An 18,932-nucleotide genomic window follows, 5' to 3' on the forward strand; every position below is an offset into this window, starting at 1 on the left:
GGTAGGGATTAGTCACTGTTGCTAATGAATATTTAAAATTTCCTTTAGCTTTCTTGGCAGAGGAGCTGAGAGAGCTTTAGCAGCGCAAATTTGAATTATTGGCCCGCTATACACTGACTGGCCTGAGAAACAGAGCCGAGCCCTCGCGCCGCGTTCATCTCTTGAAGCCAGAATTTCACCTTCACCCTGCCAACTGCTGCTCCCCAAGGATGCGTGACGGTCTTCCAGTCTTTGGAAATCACCATCAATCATGAAACCATTGTCGCCTGCTTTCCCACTCGAACCATGAAAGTAGCGTTGCCAGTCATGGACACACCAATCTAGAGCCTTCTCTAAAGCATAGAAAGAAAGCAAAGGAAGGAGAGGAAAACAATGGCCTCTCTCACTGCCCAGACTTGGAAATGAGAGCAGAAGTGACCTCTTGAGCTTTCACCAGAATTTAAATGTAAGGACATAGGATCAACTGTCATGATTTGGAGAGTGGACCTTCACTTAATCATAGATAGTGGGAGGTCAGTTTTCGTCAATGATGTGGACCTCATGAACATACTACTGCTGAGAATTATAGGGAAATATTTCTGGTTAGATTTATAAAAGACTTTGTTGGTGAAGTCTCCTTCCATCCTCCCATTAAGTACTAGGAACAAATACACTGTGGCTCAAGCAGGACCTTGTTGGCTCATGCCTGTAATCCTAGCTACTCAGGAGACTGAGAGATCTTTGGATGGCAGTTCAAAGCCAAAATCCACCAAGGCTCTGAGTTCAAGACGTAGTACTCCTCTCACCAAGGCGCAGCTTGATAAGTGAGCGTGAGGTTAGTGGGTGTGCACTTTCCTGCTTTGTCTTAGGAACCATTCCCATGCCATACCCTCTCTGTTTTATATAGACAGGAAGGGGATTTTATAGACTGCTCATTGTATTGGTTAGCCACTATTGAAAAGTTATGTGTTGGAACAATATAAGGTGCTGAATATGATTTTGTTTTGTTTTCGTGCCAGCCCTAGGGCTTGAACTCATGACCTAGACACTGTCCCTGAGTCCTTTTTGCTCCAGGCTAGTACTCTATCACTTGAACCACAGCTTCATTTCTAACTTTTTGGTAGTTAATTGGAGACAAGAGGCTAACTGACTTTCCTTCCCTGGTCTGGCTTCCAACTGTAATCCTCTGTTCTCAGCCTCCTGAGAATAGCGAAGATGACAGGTATGAGCCACTAGTGTCCATCTATGCATATGCTTTTAAAAGCCAGTGGGAACAACAGCCTGCTTGCCTGAAAAGTGAATAGGGATGTTGGGAAGTCATACCCCCGGACCAGAGCCTCCTGTGGTTAAACAGCATTTTGTACAGACTTAATAACCTTTATTGTTCTCAGGCAGATAAGTCTAAAAGATTCACCAACAGTAAACAAAAGGACAAGCTCTACTAACTGTCCAAAAAAATGGAATTGAGTGTATTGACAAGATATCACAGAAGTGCCAATAAAATTGCAAGAAATGCCAGGGTGACAGGGACAAGGCAGCTCCTATTGACCCCTCTTCCCCTCTCTATAGTGTCCATGGTGGAGGGAGGTCTGTCATGTTGGGAGATGTTACTTCTGTGGTCCTATATTTGAGATGCTTACACATTTGGAGTTCCTCACGGGAGGTGTGGGGGGTTTTATGCAGGCGTGTGTCTCTCTAGGAATTTTCTGGGTACAATGGCAGACTTTCTCTTTTTCTAAGCATTTCTCACCAATGGACTCACCAGGAGGAACAGCCAACAGACCCCAAGGAACCAGGCAGTGAGCTTCAGCACAGCAAACTGCTTGTCCTTTAAGCTCTCAGCCTCCTAATGTGCAGCGGTTTGGCAGGGTCAAATCTGAAGTGCTCTCTTTTGGGGAATGGTATTTCTGGCTTGATAAAATAGCTCTTCTGATAGGATCCTGTGAAAAACCTTAGCGAAGTGCTGTGAGAGCTAGGATTTGACTTCATTGGTCATTGGTTGCTATTGTTCTTAGTGTAAAAATACTGTGTAAGAGTCTGTATGAATTTTCGGACTGTTGGCTCACACTTGTAATCCTAGACACTCTGGAAGCTGAGATCTGAGGATCCCAGGCAGACAATTCTCTTAGCTCTAGTTAATCACCAAAAACCAGAAGTGAAGCTGTGGCTTAAATGGCGGAGCATCCGCCTTTAGTTAAAAAGCTAAGGGCCAGGCCCCAATACTGGCACACACACACACACACACACACACACACACACACACACACACACACAAATACATGGATAAAGATAAGTTAAATTAAAATTAAAGTTGTATGAGGTAACAGTAGAAGAGTTTTGCAGCCTGATGTATATGATTAAGGACACGTATAGTACAGCAACAGTTGAATCCAGGACCCAGAAAATCTGATTCCTGTCCCACTGATTTATTCCCACTGGCCAGCATGGGGGGGGTGGATTTTCACCATCATCAGATGTCAGTTCTCCATTTGTGTGTGTGTGTGTGTGTGTGTGTGTGTGTGTGTGTGTGTGTGTGTGTGTGTGTGTGTTGTGTGTGTGTGTGTGTGTGTATGCGGGCTACTACCTTATGCACCAGTCTTACGAACTCTTTGTGAATATAAAACAAAATTCAGTTGCATACAAAAAGAAAACCACACCATTACTAACTAAATGGTTAAACTGCCACCTGAACTTAATTTTTAAAATGTTTTTTATTTACACCACGACAGTTGCACTAATGGTGTTGTGCAGTAGTGCTGCACATTTGTGAGATTATTGGTATTTTTCCTTTTTATTTATTTTTTGCAACAATAGGGATTAAATTTGGGTCTTATGCATGTTAAGGAAATGCTATACCACTGAGCAAGTATCCTCAATCTTCTTTTTTTTTTAAAAAAAAATCCTCTTTTTATTTATTTACTTTAAAATTTTGAGATGGAATTTTGTTAAGTTGTTCAGGCCAGCCTTGAACTTGTGCTCCTTGTGCCTCAGCTTCCTGAGTAGCTGGGACCACAGGCATATGGCAACAGACCCAGCTTGTGAGGCTGTATTTTGTGGTGTCATCTCATTTGGTGATTCCAATGTGTGTTTAGAACAAGATTATTGTCTCTACAAAAAAGAAAGAGCCGGGACCACCGTCTGGCTTTGCTGGTGTCTTATGGCACGTTCTTCCCTCACAATGTCACTGCCAGTATCTTATCAGACCATAAAATGAAAAAGAGACGTCTACACAACAGGATTTAAAAATATATATCTAAACATAGCATTTACCCTCTTATGTATATGTTCAGTAAGCATATATCCTAAATCAACATATTTTCAATGCTGATAATAATTGTTTTAAAAGTTCACTTCCTCTTAAATAACATTATCTTACAGCAAGCTGCCATTTCCCCCCAACAACTGCAGTTCACAAATTTTATTTCTGGAGTTCATTGTTTCCCCTTTTCTCTTTTTAGCAACAGATCAACTCCTAGCAACCATGATCGGATACAGCGTCTGCGGCAGGAGTTTCAGCAAGCCAAGCAGGATGAAGATATGGAAGATCGGAGACGGACCTATAGCTTTGAACAACCCTGGGTGAGTAACTGGGCCTGGCAGCTGCTCGGCAGTAGTGGCCCCTAAGCTATGACCTCAGTCTTTCATAAAACGAGACAAGACAAAGCCAGACTCCTTTGACCTTTACCACACTGACCTTTCCCTCATTTCCATCTGGATTTCATCATTGTTAATTTCATTTTATATCTAGTTCTACCATCTGTCCATTGCATAATAGGTTTAATTAGCCTTATGACATGACATCACAAAAGTAGTCTTGCTCTCAAACTATGCATTTTTATTAAGTTTCCTAAGTACTTTTCTATAGACACATCTTTTTCAGCATCAGAGCCATAGTAAGGTCAGTTCATGTCTATTTGTGTCTGTTAGGCACAAAGCACAGTGCTTAATCATTCTTGATAGTTTGATTCTTTATTCTTCCGCATTCTCTTTGGATAATTATTGAATCTCCTGTTTATCCTTCTACATTCCTATTGTAGTTCCTCCTCCACACAACCAACCACCAGGGTAATATTTCTAGAACAAAACTCAATCAGATCTCATCCTGATTTTGTATTTCACCCCTGAAAGGAGGTATTGAAGTAGATTTGGAGGATTGAGATGATGGGGATTTTGAAGACTAGCTTTCAAAAACTTGAAAAAGAGCCAAGAGTGCATAAGTAAGTTGCTTTAGGCTGGAAGAGCTCACTCTGGATATTAGAATATGCAGTCCACATGGTAATATGACCCTAACTGTGCTTAGAGCACTAGGAATAAAGACAACATTTTCAGATTCATTCTGTGGCAGAGATGGGTGAGCCTGGCACTGTGGCGGTCAGAGCCGTGGGGAGGAGTCTGGCAGGGCAGAGAGTGTAGCTTGAGGATGGACTGCCCCAACTGTGTAGGAAGATGCAGCTTGCATCAGATGGTTAGGGAATCCCAAGCCTAAGGATTTTTGGTTAACCCAGTGTATAGTTTGGAGGTCAGAATCTTGGAGGAGGCAAAGTTCTGGGAGCAGTTATGTTTTCAGGAGTGTCATCTGTATGATAAATTGCTGAAGCTGAGAAAGATTGGTGTCCAGAAGTTTGGACAAAGTACTGGGGATATAATTACAGTATAGTATAATTATTTAAGAGGATAGGGCAGGAGAGACAAAGATACGTGATTCCAGTGTACTTGGGGAAGAGTAAAGTGACCAGTTGAAGCAGACCCAAAGGATGTATTGTGTTGATGGGAAGGAAGTTGAAAGGTAGACTTGTAGCAGGAGACTCCAAGGCTAGTCTAAAAGTTGGGAGGGGGACAGCAAGACACAACGTTGGTCCCTAAACTTCAGTGGCCTGGCTCTCCATGCTGCAGTTTGGTTTGTAGATAGTTTTTGGTCTAACCCCTATGATGACATGTTCCTTTAAGTGGAAGCTGAGTGTGTGAGCAGATGGAAGCCAGCTCCTCTGGTTGGTCAGAGGCTCCACGGGCCAGTTAACAGTTGCTGTGGATCAGATCTTCTCAGTGTGGCCCATGTTACCACCTGAAACTCCACTACCAATTTGTTCAACATACACATTTAGCTTATGCCTTAGATTCACTAGATCTAAGCCTCTGGGGGTAAGCCCTAGTATCTAGTTTAACATCACCCCACCCCATCAGTATGGATATCTTCTGCTTGGAGAAGCACAGTTGTAGAATCTAGGGGTTCTCTGAGATCCTTCTTCACCCTACTATCCTTCACCCCCATGAACATACACAAAGCAAGAACCCTTTAAAGGTTTGATGTGAGGGGCTTCATGAATGACACTGGAGTTGAGGAGGATGAGTTTGGGGTTACTAAGAGAACAAGAAAAAGTGGGGAAGCAGTGTCCGGGTAAGAAAATTCACCTTAGCTCAAGAGAGGAGGATGAGAGCCAGCATCCGGGAGCAAAGTAAAAATTCATCTTCACCCTGACTTTGGGAGATGAGAAAACAGGTTCAACAATCATTAATGTCTCAGACAATACCTAATGTTTCCAACAAGAGCACTATTAACGTGTTATTTTCCTAAGGGGTCAAGTACCAGCTCTATTTATGTAGATGGTAATGCATATGTTCTTTATTTGTGTGAGGTTTTTTGCTTGTGGCTAGTACTTTACCACTCAGCCACAGCTACGCTTCTGGATTTTTTTGGCAGTTAATTGGAGATACGTGTTTCATGGAATTTTTTGATTCTTGAATCTTGTCCTCCTGAGTATCTAGGATTACAGGTGTAAGCCACAGATGCCTGGTCAGTATGTTCTTCATTGTGCATATTTGCACAGAGGGGTTGCAAAGCATACTGAGAAACTGTGTCAACCTGAAGGCGAAAGCAGCTGCCGCAGGTAGAAGTGATTGTCCCTGCAACACCCCATATAGTTTTACCAGTCCAGGATTGTCATGAGGACAGTGTTAGCTGTTTTACTTTACCTGGTGGTGTGGATTTCAAGTCAGCTTCTATGCAATATTTATTATTTAACTCTCAGAGTTACTGAGTATTATGCATGGTGCATGAGAGCAAAGCTAGAAAAAGAAAGATTATCCTGAGAACTCACAATGGAGCTGATATAAAGTGAAGGAATACTGTGTAGTATAGAAGGGACACAACATGGTGTGCTTGAGGCTGAGACACAGAGGAGACAGGACCAGAGCAGTTCTAGGTGGACAAGAAAAGCTTGAAAGAATATATGAATTAAATCAACGTTAGAAAGAGAAAAGCTTATCCTTGGGAACTGAGATTCCCTCCCTCCCTCCCTCTCTCTCTCCCTCTCTCTCTCCCTCCCTCCCTCCCTCCCTCCCTCCCTTCCTTCCTTCCTTCCTTCCTTCCTTCCTTCCTTCCTTCCTTCCTTCCTTCCTTCCTTCCTTCCCACCTTCCTTTTATTGTTGAGACAGGGTCCGGTCTCACTATGTAGTCTAGGCTGGCCTCTAACTCACAATCTCCTGTTTGAATCTCCCAATTGTTATGATTACACCAGGCCTTCATGAAGCTGTTTCTGATTGGTGACAATTTACTCACATACAAGAACTCCCAGTTTGAGGCCAAATGATCATTTTCTACTTTTTAGTCATGTTTTTCATTATGAGAAATGAAAATGATTTTAAATCTATTTTTGAGGGTTTTTAATGAGATACTTTTGAATGAGATCAGTGAATATATTGACATATATTTCTATGTTATCTATTCAATATGAACAGTCACTTAGGGAAAATATTTAAGAAAATTGTGTACATTTGGAAACTGAACTGAAAGTTGTAGGCCAAATCATTGTGTGTCAAGATTCCATTGCAACTTTTGACCAAGCATTTGGCTTGCAGTATGGTTTCCTGTCAGGACTGATAAGGGAATAATTGGGATGACAAGCTGATTACCTTAAGGAATGGAATAATTTACTAAATTGTGTGTCAGAAGTTGACCTTTTCTTACTCTTTTCATTTTCAAACAATTGGGATCTTGCTGTGGACTCTCCATTCTGATCATGCAAATGTGCTTCATTAACTATAATTCTATGTAGCATATTGATTTTTGTTCTCATTGTTCTATGTGCAATTGTCCATACTGGAGCTTGGTCTCTTGACTTTCATTAACCAATTTTACAAAATGAGCTTTGACTATCTTGGAACCTCGCTCTCTCTCTCTTCCTGTGTGTATTCTGATCTTGCGAGGTCACTGCATTTGGAGAGGATGAGAGCATGATCTCACTCATTGGAATGGTTTGTAATCATTTTACTTTAAGGATCCACAAACTCATCTTCAAGCTGTGTGTATATCTTAGATGATATTAGCTGAAATCATCATGCTTGTTAGAAATGCCCACATACAAAGTGCAAGCAGATGTGTCATGTAGAAAAATAGCCAAACTAATTACTTCATATACAGAGAGGGAGGCTTCAGAAAATTCAGCCAAGTAGTCCTTTGCAAAGCATCTATTTTGAAATGTTCTCCAGAAATTCTAGTAGTATAGAATGCACCTGCTTATGGTTGGGTCTTTGTTCAAAATAACATTTGGGCCCAAGGGAACTGATTTGTGGCACAAAAGGTCTTTAGATGATCAGAGGCCCAGAAAATGTCCTTAGCTTATAATTGAAGCGAATTCTCTCCCAGATTGATCAAGGGAAAAGGGAAAAGCAAGCTCTTCCTTGAGTAGGGCCAGGTGCAACCTAAATAAAGCAGCAACTTGCTTCAAATCTTTCCCGAGATAATGGAACAATGGCTGAGGTTAGGGTTATTATCACAAAGCTCAGCAATGGACAGGACTTAGCTTTTAACAGACTTAAATTGCAGGCTGCACACGTAAGTAGAGTATGCTGTTAGAACTTTGCAGATACCTGAGTGTTGTCCACAAGGAGACTTGCTGGCTGAGATGATTGATAGATGGGATAATGGAGCCTTTAATAGCTGTATTGCTAAATCCTTTCCATCCTAGGTTGGTAGTGACTTAAAGTAGCGAAGTCCTTCAGAGGGAGAATTGACACAGCAAGGGGAGCATCCGCTTGTCCCCAAGCTTGCTTTTTTTTTCCTTGCTGCAATCTTTAAACAAATACCAAACCACACTTTCCACCCTTTTCCTGGCTCTACTCTTCATTTTCAAGGTTCATCTGCTTTCATCAGGGAGCCCGTCGCAGAATACAGCCAGGCTGCACCCCTCCATTGCCTCCCCTGTGCTGGGAATTTCACTAATGGTGGCCATCTATTTGTTTTCAGCGTTTTTAAGACTTGAAAGGTCTTTTAAAAGTGGTTTCATTTCTTGACTTAAAAATTGCCACCTGTGTTGACAGCCTCACAGTATAGCTCAGCTCAAAGTGGCAGAAATCAGCTCCCTTGGCAATAGACCTAAAGAAAGCCATTGTTGCAGCAAAGGCTTCCCCACCTATGGAGAGAGCCTCTGTGCTGCTGTAAAGTAGTCCTCTTTCTTCTAGACCCATGATTTGTCCCTCAAGGCTAACCCTCCATGACCTACAGGACATACTCTTCACAGAGGGCTGGGGTGAGGGGAAGTTACAAGCTACCCTTGGTTGTCATGAACACCTGATGCTGAGGTACTTGGCTTGTACCCTACTCTACCCTTTTTATTTCCTATGTGTCTCATGCTGCAGTGGGAAAATAAACTAGATCCAGGTAGGAAAGAAGAGATGAAGGCAAATACTGTGTTAAGACCGAATATTCATTGATAGAACTTTAGGGGTGAGCCATTGGTTCCTGGTACATATGCTTTGGGACAAGTGTGAAAATTTTACAATTTGTATTATTTAGAATTGAGGTAGAAAATCTGCTCCAAATGATTATTATAAAAATATATGTATGATACACACATATATAGATTATTTTTGTTATGTAGATGAAGAAAAATGAGTTGATAGGTTTTAAATAATTGACTACCTTATGCAGGTATTAATAACTTAGCTATTACTTATTACAGCAATAGATCTGTATTGTAACCTATCAAAGTATTACAGTATTACCCAGTGTTAATTAGTACTAAGACATTGTATTTTTATTCACTATTCTATTCAATGTTAACTATTTTGTATCTTCTTCCATGTGTTTCTATTTATTTTTGGTTAAAAATAATACTAATTAATTGAGAGAAATGCTTAATTAATGACTTAATTCAGTGAAACACTATATGGATGCTATTTCTTTCATTTTGTTTTGCATGCAGAGATGTCAAAATTTTACAGCTCTCCCAACTATTCCGCAATATCTCTTTATAACCATGATAAAGATGTGCTGTCGCTCATTTACAGGAGCCACAGGAGTAGTTTTCACTGTGATTTTAAACATAAGTCATGGAGGAGATTCCAGCACACTGTGTAATAATCATATTTTATGTCTGTCATTCAGCTTCCATTGTTTCTCTCATGTGACATTCTCTGCTATTTTTTTTATTTTTATTTAAAAGGTCATTTCTTGTAACAAATTGCATTATAGACCAAGCCTGGCTACCTGTGGCGTGTGGCTGACTCTGTTGTATTGCACTATTTAAAAATGTCTACTTCTTTATGAGGTTACAAATTGCTCCTTCATTTATTTTTGTGATTTTTGGACTTAGATGCAGGATTCCATTCTGCCACAATGCATACAAATCATACTATTGAAAAGGCAGAATTGTCAAATGACAACAATTGTAAAATCATAACAATATTCATGTGTATGAGATCTTTTTCAAAATTGTCATTATTTGGAATGATTTTATTGAGTTGCTGCTTTAGCCCAGTCATGTCTACAATCTTACTTAAAATGTGTCACCTTTTTATACCAGGTATCAGTGTTTGATGCCTGTAATCATGAAAATTGTAGATCCAAACCAGTCTAGGCAGAAAAGTCCTTGAGAATCTAATTGCCAAATGCTCAGTAAAAAGCTGGAAATGGAAGAGTCTCTTAAGTGGTCGAGTACCATTCTTGAGCAAAAACAGCTAAGGGACAGTACTCAGGCCCTGAGTAGAAGCCTCAGTAGCAACATGTTAAGAAAAAAAAAAAAATGTACCTTTAAGGTAAGGGATTGTCTTCATTGATCTTATCTTTTGAATTCTCTGACAAGGGAAATCCAGCAACAGTGGCCTGTTTACTTTTTGTAGTGGTAAACACAATTACATGAAGAAGTCAGTTTGTCCTAACCAAACTCATTAATTTACATTTCCAGGACCCTGTGCTGGTCATTTCATTCCTTAAGCTCATCAGGAAGTGAATGGGTGCTTAAAGCTGGTAAGGTGTTATCCAAATAGGGTCAGAAAAATAGTTGAAGAAAGAAAACTCTGTCAGAATCTGTCAGAATCAAATTTCTAGACCACTGGGAGAAACAACTTAAAAACACACCTGAAATTTCCACAAGACCTTGAATTTTCTTTTCACATCTCCACATGTAGTATGTCAGAGAGCAGCATGAGTTTAAAAAGCTGGTTACGAAATCCTGCTGCAGAATGCCAGACCCTTCAAGACTGCATGACGTGTGCAGATTGGGAAGGAAGGAAATGGGATTCTTTTTGAGAGCAGAGTGGAAATTGCTCAGTATTTCTTGCTCTGCTTTCCCTCTGCCCAGTAGTCTTCCTTGAGCTCCTATGGCTCCCTAGGACCCACACACAGTTCAGCAGCCTATTCAGCCAACATAGCTGAGTCTCCAGGAAGCAAAGTGTATCTGTTCTAATGGAATTGGTGAACAATTGGTAGCTGCTTTGTTTGCATAAGCAGAAACTCTCTGGTGAAGTGTGCTTCTTGCTGAAGGCACTGGGCTGTGTTATTTGAACAGTATTATGGAGTGAGTCTCTGAGCACACATTTGTCCCAGTGAGTGTGGTTATAAACATCCACTAGTAGAGACTGGGGTATTATAAAGCCTAATCTCTTCCCATATTATTTTTGTGTCAGGATATTTTTAATATGCTTACTGACTGTGCCCATATGCTTGGAAATTTTTGTCCTGGACATTACTTCATTATTGCTTACCAACAAATAAGACAGTACAGGCCTAGCAGAAAGAGAGTAATGGATGAAGTTAGGTTGGTTTGTTTTTTTTTTTCAGATAGAAGCCAACCAGAGGGACTCTTCATGTACCAAGGCTCATGAAACCCTCCTATTCCTTGCCAATGAACACTAAGAACTCTGTTATTTTTGAAGATAATTATCAAGCCAAAGTCTACCACTATCTTTCAACTCTGAAATAAAAAAAAGGCAGGTACCAGTGGCTCATGCCTGTAATCCCAGTTACTTAGGAGACTGAGATCTGAGAGTCATGGCTCAAAGCCAGTCCAGGAAGGAAGATTTGTGAGATTCTCATCTCTTCTTACTCAACAAAAAGCCAGAAGTGGAACTGTGGCTTAAGCAGTAGAGTGCCAACCTAGAACAAAAAAGCTCAGGGACAGTGCCCTGAGTTCATGCCCTAATAGTGGTACATGCATGCATGTACACAAGAATAACTTTTTAGTGTAAAAGTGATGTACAATGGGGTTAGACTTATATAAGTCCATGATGAGTACATTTCTTTTTCAACAGTGTTACCTCCTCCCTTGTTTTCTCCCAGTTAGTTACCCTTCCTAGGCCTTTGCACTACCCAACTCGGGAGAAGTCTTTATCAACAGATGACTAGGCCACGAGGAGCCTTGGTAGAAGGCCATCAGGGAAGTGTGTTGTCTAATAACCAACGAAGCGACATTGCTAAAACTCAGAACCATCCCACTGGAGTGCTTTTGTTCCTTGTCTGGCTTCCCTTTTAGGTTAGAGGAGGACATGTCCAAGGCTAGAAATGCATTGTTTAATCCACCCTTGGTTAAATTTCAAATTTTAACTGCCATCCTGTCGTAAGCGGGGAATCAAACAAATTGGATCCTACAATTACAGTGAAACTCATACCTACCCATCATCGCCACCAGGGGCAGCTTTCAAGTGTGCAGCGGACCTGGAGACTCCTCCAATTTTCTGAGCTACTATGGCAAACTTTTATTCCGCTTTTAACATTTGTTTCTTAGTCCCCTTGTGTTTGTTGCTCTCACAAGTAGTTAACCTAGTGTTTCATGTTCATGTTTGCTGAACTTCATTAGTTAGGCCAGCAATGCTGACCATGTATGCTGTACGCCAAAGCCAGAAGCTCAAGGAAACATGAGGTGTGCGCGTACTGGGGAGCCACGCTGTGCTTCTTCAGGTTTCTCAAAACCACTTGATTTTAGGAAGAAAAAGATCACAGAATTTGTGAAATGTTTCTAAGTCAGTTTATAAGAATTGAAACAGAGAGCCAGAAGTGAACTGGGGCTCTCAGTGGTTGAGTGCTTGCCTAGTATCATGCACAGACCCCAGGTTCTATTCCCAGCACTACAACTTGAAAGTGAGTGACTAGCAGCATGTGGTATGCCATTCCCTTCTTGCTAACCAGCTGTGCTTCCCTTCCACAGCCCAGCTCTCGGCCAGCGGCGCAGAGCGGCCGGCACTCGGTATCCGTGGAGGTTCAAGTGCAGCGCCAGCGACAGGAGGAGCGAGAGAACTTCCAGCAGGCCCAGCGCCAGTACAGCTCACTGCCCAGGTACACAAGAGGCTGCCGAGTGCTCCAAACTGCCCCTTAGACTGTGGTGGTTTCTCCAGCTTGCACAGGGCCATCTGAGAGAACTGGCCAGGGAAGTTCTGCTTGGCCTAGGCTGGTGCATCTCACAATATGGCAGCAAGACAAGAAGAAAGGGTTTTGTTTTGGTTGTGTGTGCGCGCGCACATGCACACATACACAGCACACTGGTAATAGGGCATAAACTCAGAGCCTAGGCACTGTCCCTTAACTTTTTCTCTCAAGACTGTTACTCTACCACTTGAGCCACAGCTCCACTTCCAGCGTTTCTGCTGGCTAATTGGAGATAAGAGTCTCACAGCTTTTTCTGCTCAGGTTAGTTTCAAACCATGATCCTCAGATCTCAGCTTCAGGAGGATTATAGGAGTGAGCCACTCACACCTAGCTAAGAAATTTGTTTTTTAAAAGATGCTAGAAAGTCTACCTGAAAGCTCCTGAGCCAGAAGTGATATGATATGGCATATGAATACTGGACTTAGTGATATGACCTGGGTTCTATTCTAGTCTTGGTTCTGTTGTTTCGCATGTGGTCACAGGAAAAATAAAATATCCCTTGCCTGCAATGTGAGAAGACCTTTCTTTTGCTTGGCTCACATGGTACCTGCATAAGTGCTACGTGGTACATGTAGGTAAAGGGCGTGAGGGTGAGTGCTGGAAACTTGACTTTTCATGGGATTCACTCACAGTGACCATCCAGTGGCCCTCCAGTCTACTACTGTACAGAGTGAGAACACAGAGTCCCAGGAGGTGAAGTCCCTTAGCAGACAGCCACACAGGCATAGTTTCCTCCTGGGCTCCTGGGGATAGGCACCTCCGCTCCAGGCACCCTCTGCTAAAGATCAGGAATGTTCCGTCATGCTGGGCTCCCAATACACGAGATAAGAGCCATTTTCCATCAAAGCATTTCTTCCAGGCAATATATAATAAAGAAAAAATACCTAGCTTTTCAAGTCACTCTTGTTTTCACAGTTATTACCGACATTTGTTGCCCTGTTTCAAAATCATATAACAAAGACATTTCTAGTGTACAAAGAATGCAGACCCCATATTGATGTCAGGAACAGAGCATTTAAAGTTTGAATGAAAGAATTTTGGCAAGGAGAGTAGTTATATGCCTGCATTTAATTGATGTAAAGGTGACCTGATTCCATTTCTAATGAAGGTAAGTTCCTTGACATGTTAAATAAGCACTAATGGACTTCATATTGACATTGGTCAGCCAAGAGGGAGTGGGTGGGCATGAAAGTCCTCACCAGGATGTGTGACCGATACAGAAACTTGCTTGTGGAGGGTTCTGTTTCGGCCTCCAAGGCTGTTTACTTTGCTTTTAAATAGGAGGGCTCTCCCTAGTAATTATTTAGCCCAGTCTGGGTAAAAGAGAAATGTCTAATTTTGGACAGGTCCTTGGAAAATACTTCACAGTTAGTGAGTCTGTTTGTCAGAATTCAAACTCAGACCTTCTTATGCCATATGGGACCATTGCTTTTGTTCCTAAATTTGGGCGTTAACAGGTGGGACCCTTCAGAGCCCTGCTGGCCTTAGCATTTGGGAAAGGGCCACAGTGTGAATAAATCAAATAGTAAACATCTGAGAAATGTACATAAAGGTTCTGTGAGTTCCTCTCTCCCGGCCTGTTTGGCTTTCCATGGGTAAGGCGAAGATGATGATGTAGATGATGAGCATACCAGCTATGGTGCCGACTCTGTAGCCACGCAGGAGGCATGGCCTAGCATGGCTTATACAAGAGAGGTGACAGGCCTTGCTTCTTACGTTTACTGGCAAAATACTGGCTTCATAAGTTTCAGCTTTGTTAGAGTATTTCACTGGGTGCTGGAGGCTTACACTTGTAATTTTAGATACTTAGGAGACTGAGATCTGATGATCAAGGTTTAAAGCCAGCCCAAGCAGGAAAGTCTGAGAGACTCTGACCTCCAATTAACCACCAAAAAGATGGAAGTGGAGCTGTGGCTAAAGTGATAGAGTGTCAATTTTGAATGAAAAGCTAAGGGACAGCACTGAGGCTCCGAGTTCAAGCCTCAGTACTAGCACATGCATGCGTGTGCTTCAGTTGCCTAAGACAAAAACACTAGAGAGATGGTGGCCATTGGTCTGAAAGGTGGAACAACTGGGTGAAGAGAAACACTAGCGTGGTGAGCCTTACGAACTCTCCACTGCATTTCTCCTGGCTTCATTCCAAATAAGCTTCTGTGTGCAGCACTATAGCTTTTCTACAATAAACTTCATCTTCTCCACTCGACATTTTTGTTCATTAATTTTAACTGCCATGTTTATGGAGTATAATATGACATATCATACACATACATGGTGTGTAATGATCAAATAAGAGTAATTGGCATGCTGTCCTCTGAGACATTTGTAGTTTCTAGTATTGGGAACATTCTGAGAGTCCTCTCTTAAGTTGTTTTGAAATATCCAGTTTTATCCAGTTTTATCACCTATAGTATCCCTCTTTTTCTACCTCCCCTCCCGCTCCCCAGAAGTACCTTGCAGAATTGACTTCACAAGGTCAGGCAAGCTGTCGCCACTGTTGCTAGTAATTGTCCCGCTTAGTGTTTCTAACAAAATAAACTTTCCCTGTAGGCTAATCCTACCTCTTTCATTTTCATCATTTTATTCCATTTAGATGTAAGAAAAGCAGACAGCCCTCAAAGAAAGAGTTGTGTGAGTTTTGGGCAGGGGGGGCTGGGTACCTTCTGCATAGTAGCCTTGTTTAGAGAAGAGCTTAGTGTGGTCTGTGGTATGATGAGCAGGCTCAGGGCTGAGAGCCCTGCTCTAGCTCCACTCCTGGCACAGCATCGTCATCCACAGCAGGCTGCGCACAAGGCACCAACCAAGGAAGGGAAAGAACTCCACCAGGAGCTGACATGTGCCATGCATGGGTTCATGGAAACACTTAACCTTCTGTTTTTCAGATGTGGTCAGTTAACAGAGAGCTGTCTAAACAAGTTGGTGTGATATCTGAAACTAAAAAGATTACACACACACACACACAATTCAGTGGCAAAGTGGAGCGCATACAATAAAACAAATGGTCAAGACTTTGTATCACTTGCATTAGATGAGGTGGTTTGAATTAGAGGGATGAACGTGAGCCAGACTCATTTATACATTCTAATTGTACTTAAGGAAACAAATCCATGAGTAGAATCTGAGTCAGATTTGGAAATGTCAGAGAGAAAAAAGTGCTAGGTAGAATCACTAGGATCTTTTCTTTTTTTTCTTTTTTGGGTCCAGTCATGGGGCCTGAACTCTGGGTCTGGGCGCTGTCCCTCAGCTCTTCAGCTCAAGGCTAGCGCTCTACCACTTGAGCCACAGCGCCACTTCCGGCTTTTTTTTTCTGCATATGTGGTCCTGAGGAATCGAACCCAGGGCCTCATGCATGCAAGGCAAGTACTCTACCACTGAGCCACTTTCCCAGCCCGGATTCTTTCTTTTTAAATGCCTAGATTAGTTTCTCTTGTTAGTATCCCACAACCAGTCCTTAAACAAAGCCCAGGTATGTATGTGTACTCATGGATACTTCCAGAAAGACTTAAGACCCTTGATTAAATATTTCTCCAGAGTTTTTCCCTGCTGTTTCTCTCCTTCCTCCCAAGCCTTGGCTGTCTATCTGCTGTTGCTTCTCTCTATACTAGGTCTCCTCCAGTGTGCTTCCCATCAGGCTTCTTTGGTCCTATTTCCTACTTGTCTACTTTATTTTGCTTTGTCCTACTGCTGTGCCTTGGTGGCTAAACCTTCTTAGAGTTTAGCTATCTTTGTGGAGACAGACCTTAGGTCTGATTGGAGTAGTTATTACCAAGCTAGGATATATACATGGACAGATGCAGAAATCTCCAGAAGCTCAGTGCAGGACCCCATAAACCAAGGTATGAAATATAAAGAAAAGAAAACTGTTGTTATTTGTGGCTGCAGGATCCCTGGGTTGTAGGCAGAACAGCAATCTCTGACCATAGTTTTCTCCTAATTTCTGAAGAAGTATTGGTGGAGTGGCCTCCCTTAGTAGGAACTCTTTGATCTCTAACCCAGTCCTTCCAGTCAAAAGGGACAAAGTTCACACTGGTGGTTACTTTTCTTCTTTGGTCCATATTATCACCTGCAGAACCCAGAGTCTAATCCCTGAAGGCAAAGTGGCTATCTGGAAACTGTCTATTTGTCAATTATTTAAATTGTGCCACTCCCCCAGCCCCTTTCCTAGGCATTTTACACAAGATATCTCACTTATTCTCCACATTACTTTATAAACTCAGTTATGATGCCCAGTTCATAGATGAGGTAACTTGGGCCCTGAAGCATCACACAGGATCACACAGCTACCAATCAAGAGTTTCAGGGTCTGAATCTATGTCTGGTACCATGTTCTTCTTTCCCACACCCAAAGGCCTACATGTCTGGCATTCTAGTTTAGGATACTCATTGTCTGCTTCCTTTCTCGTTGCCTCATTTCTCATCCATTTATCAATCAAGGATGCATGTTTCCTTACCCCAAGAACATGTGTATATTTGTTTGTTCTTGTCTATGCATGAATCTGTGTCTATTTCTGTGTGTGTATATAGCTATGTATATATCTGTGTGTGTATTTTTCTGTGCATCTGTGTGTGTGTGTGTGTGTGTGTGTGTGTGTGTGTGTACTTAATTCAAACCTTAGGGCAGAGTTTTTCCTTTTCTCTATACTGATTAATATGAAAAATCTTTAGCTACAAGAAATTCATTCTCCCACATTACCATAATTTCCATCCTCAACAAAACGCAGTGAGTTCTCATGTATTTAAATATAGCAAGACTCTAAATTCCTGGGAGAATTCAAACTTCAGTTCATGGCACATAGCCACTATAAAGTGACACCAGAGGTCTCATGGTGTCAGGGAGAAGGGGCTTGTAGTTTTCAGTAGGCCAAGGATTAAAAACAAGAAGCAAAATTTCTGCAGCCTATTTCTGATTATCTTTAAATTGATAACTCATAGAAGCGCCTCCTCCCCACTGCTGTGGTATCAGTAACAAGTTCATTGTTTTAATTAAAGTTTCATGATTAATGTCAGGTCCCTGGTTTCATGCTGACACTTTCTGTCATTCATGTCTCTGGGCAGATTAATTTATGGCTTTTTAAGTGAAGATAATCAGTGCTTTAGGCAAATAAACTATTCCATCAAATCTAAGGAATCTGTCTTGAGCTGATGTTGCAAATGATCTGATTCTCGCTAAGAGAGACAGACAGAAACACTGTCTTCGGTTTAATTAATCATAGTTAGATCCAGAGGTGGCACTGGACATTGTATTCAATTTTCAGTTTGAAAACATGGCTGAGTATATTTTAGGCCATCTGGGAAATGGAGAGATTCCATCCCCAACAGTATCACCAGCACTTCAGAAAGTTCGAAATACAAATTACTCCTCCCTGTGGGACGCCAGTGGTCCTGGCACCCCCAATTCCCTGCCACAGGGGCGCCCTGTGTGCAGGGGCTGAGCGATGCTGGCTGTCGCCAAAACGATTTTCTTATTGATAAATGGAGCAATATATTTGCTTTATTACTCAATCGTCTCTCCTCCTTCCATTTTCAAAACAAAAAAAAAAATTAGGGCATGTCTTCCTTCCTGGCACAAAATTGTTTCACTTTATCATAGACAATCTTATTGTAAATTCATAAAAGCATCTAGAGACTGGATAGTAAATTAAAGATGTTTCAAAACAATAATGTTTCCTGAAAATCATGTGCTGCTTTATTGCAGAAGTGATGAGTTTGAAGTTTCTGGATGACTCAGATTTATTTCTCTCTCCGGGGCTAACAGAAAGTAGTGAAGCATGGTACCCTAGCCTTGGACGAGGGAAAGTCATGCAAGGAAGCGGGTTTTTCACCCTACACCTGCGGCTTATACCATCCAGACAAGTGCCAGCTGCTGACCCGGATCTCACAAGCTGGAGCTCAAAGGGGCTGCCTGTTGCATTTTTAATCATTAAGAAGTCTAGACTTAAATCTTTCATAGCAGAACTCATATTGTAATCTATTACATGTACTTCTTATTAGCTAGCATTGCTGGCATGATGGTGGCAGCTGTGTAAAATATTTGTTTTGCTTGTTTAGAATTGAATTGTAACATTGTAAAGCAAGTAGCAATTATTGCTGTTGGTAGGTACTGCCAAATTTCAAACGCTTCTATACTTGAAAACGAGTCCAAATAGCAAGAGATATGGTTCCCAGAAGCAAAGTAGATCACATCTCCCTGGAAGCAGGAAGAAAAGGCCCTACTCCTTCTGTTCACCCAATCTTTGTCCACTTAGCTGGGCCAGAGAGCTTGTTGAGCACGGCTGGCTTTGGATTTCTGGTTCCTCACTTGGCATAAGGCAAATGATTC

General features: G+C 41.8%; 1 protein-coding gene across 10 annotated transcripts in view; it reads left to right on the plus strand.

Annotated features, from left to right (window-relative positions):
* Nucleotides 1-18,932, plus strand: part of Pard3 (par-3 family cell polarity regulator) — a 635,367-nt gene that overhangs the window by 615,283 nt on the left and 1,152 nt on the right. For all 10 annotated transcript variants that reach the window (XM_069990655.1, XM_069990656.1, XM_069990659.1 and 7 more), the window contains 2 exons: nucleotides 3,438-3,558; nucleotides 12,399-12,526. In XM_069990655.1, the coding sequence (XP_069846756.1) occupies nucleotides 3,438-3,558; nucleotides 12,399-12,526 (249 nt within the window). The remainder of the gene's footprint in view (nucleotides 1-3,437; nucleotides 3,559-12,398; nucleotides 12,527-18,932) is intronic.

Source organism: Dipodomys merriami, unplaced genomic scaffold, assembly GCF_024711535.1.
Source record: "Dipodomys merriami isolate MVZ:Mamm:240054 unplaced genomic scaffold, mDipMer1.0.p SCAF_4, whole genome shotgun sequence".
In the NCBI taxonomy this organism is placed as follows: Eukaryota; Metazoa; Chordata; class Mammalia; order Rodentia; family Heteromyidae; genus Dipodomys; species Dipodomys merriami.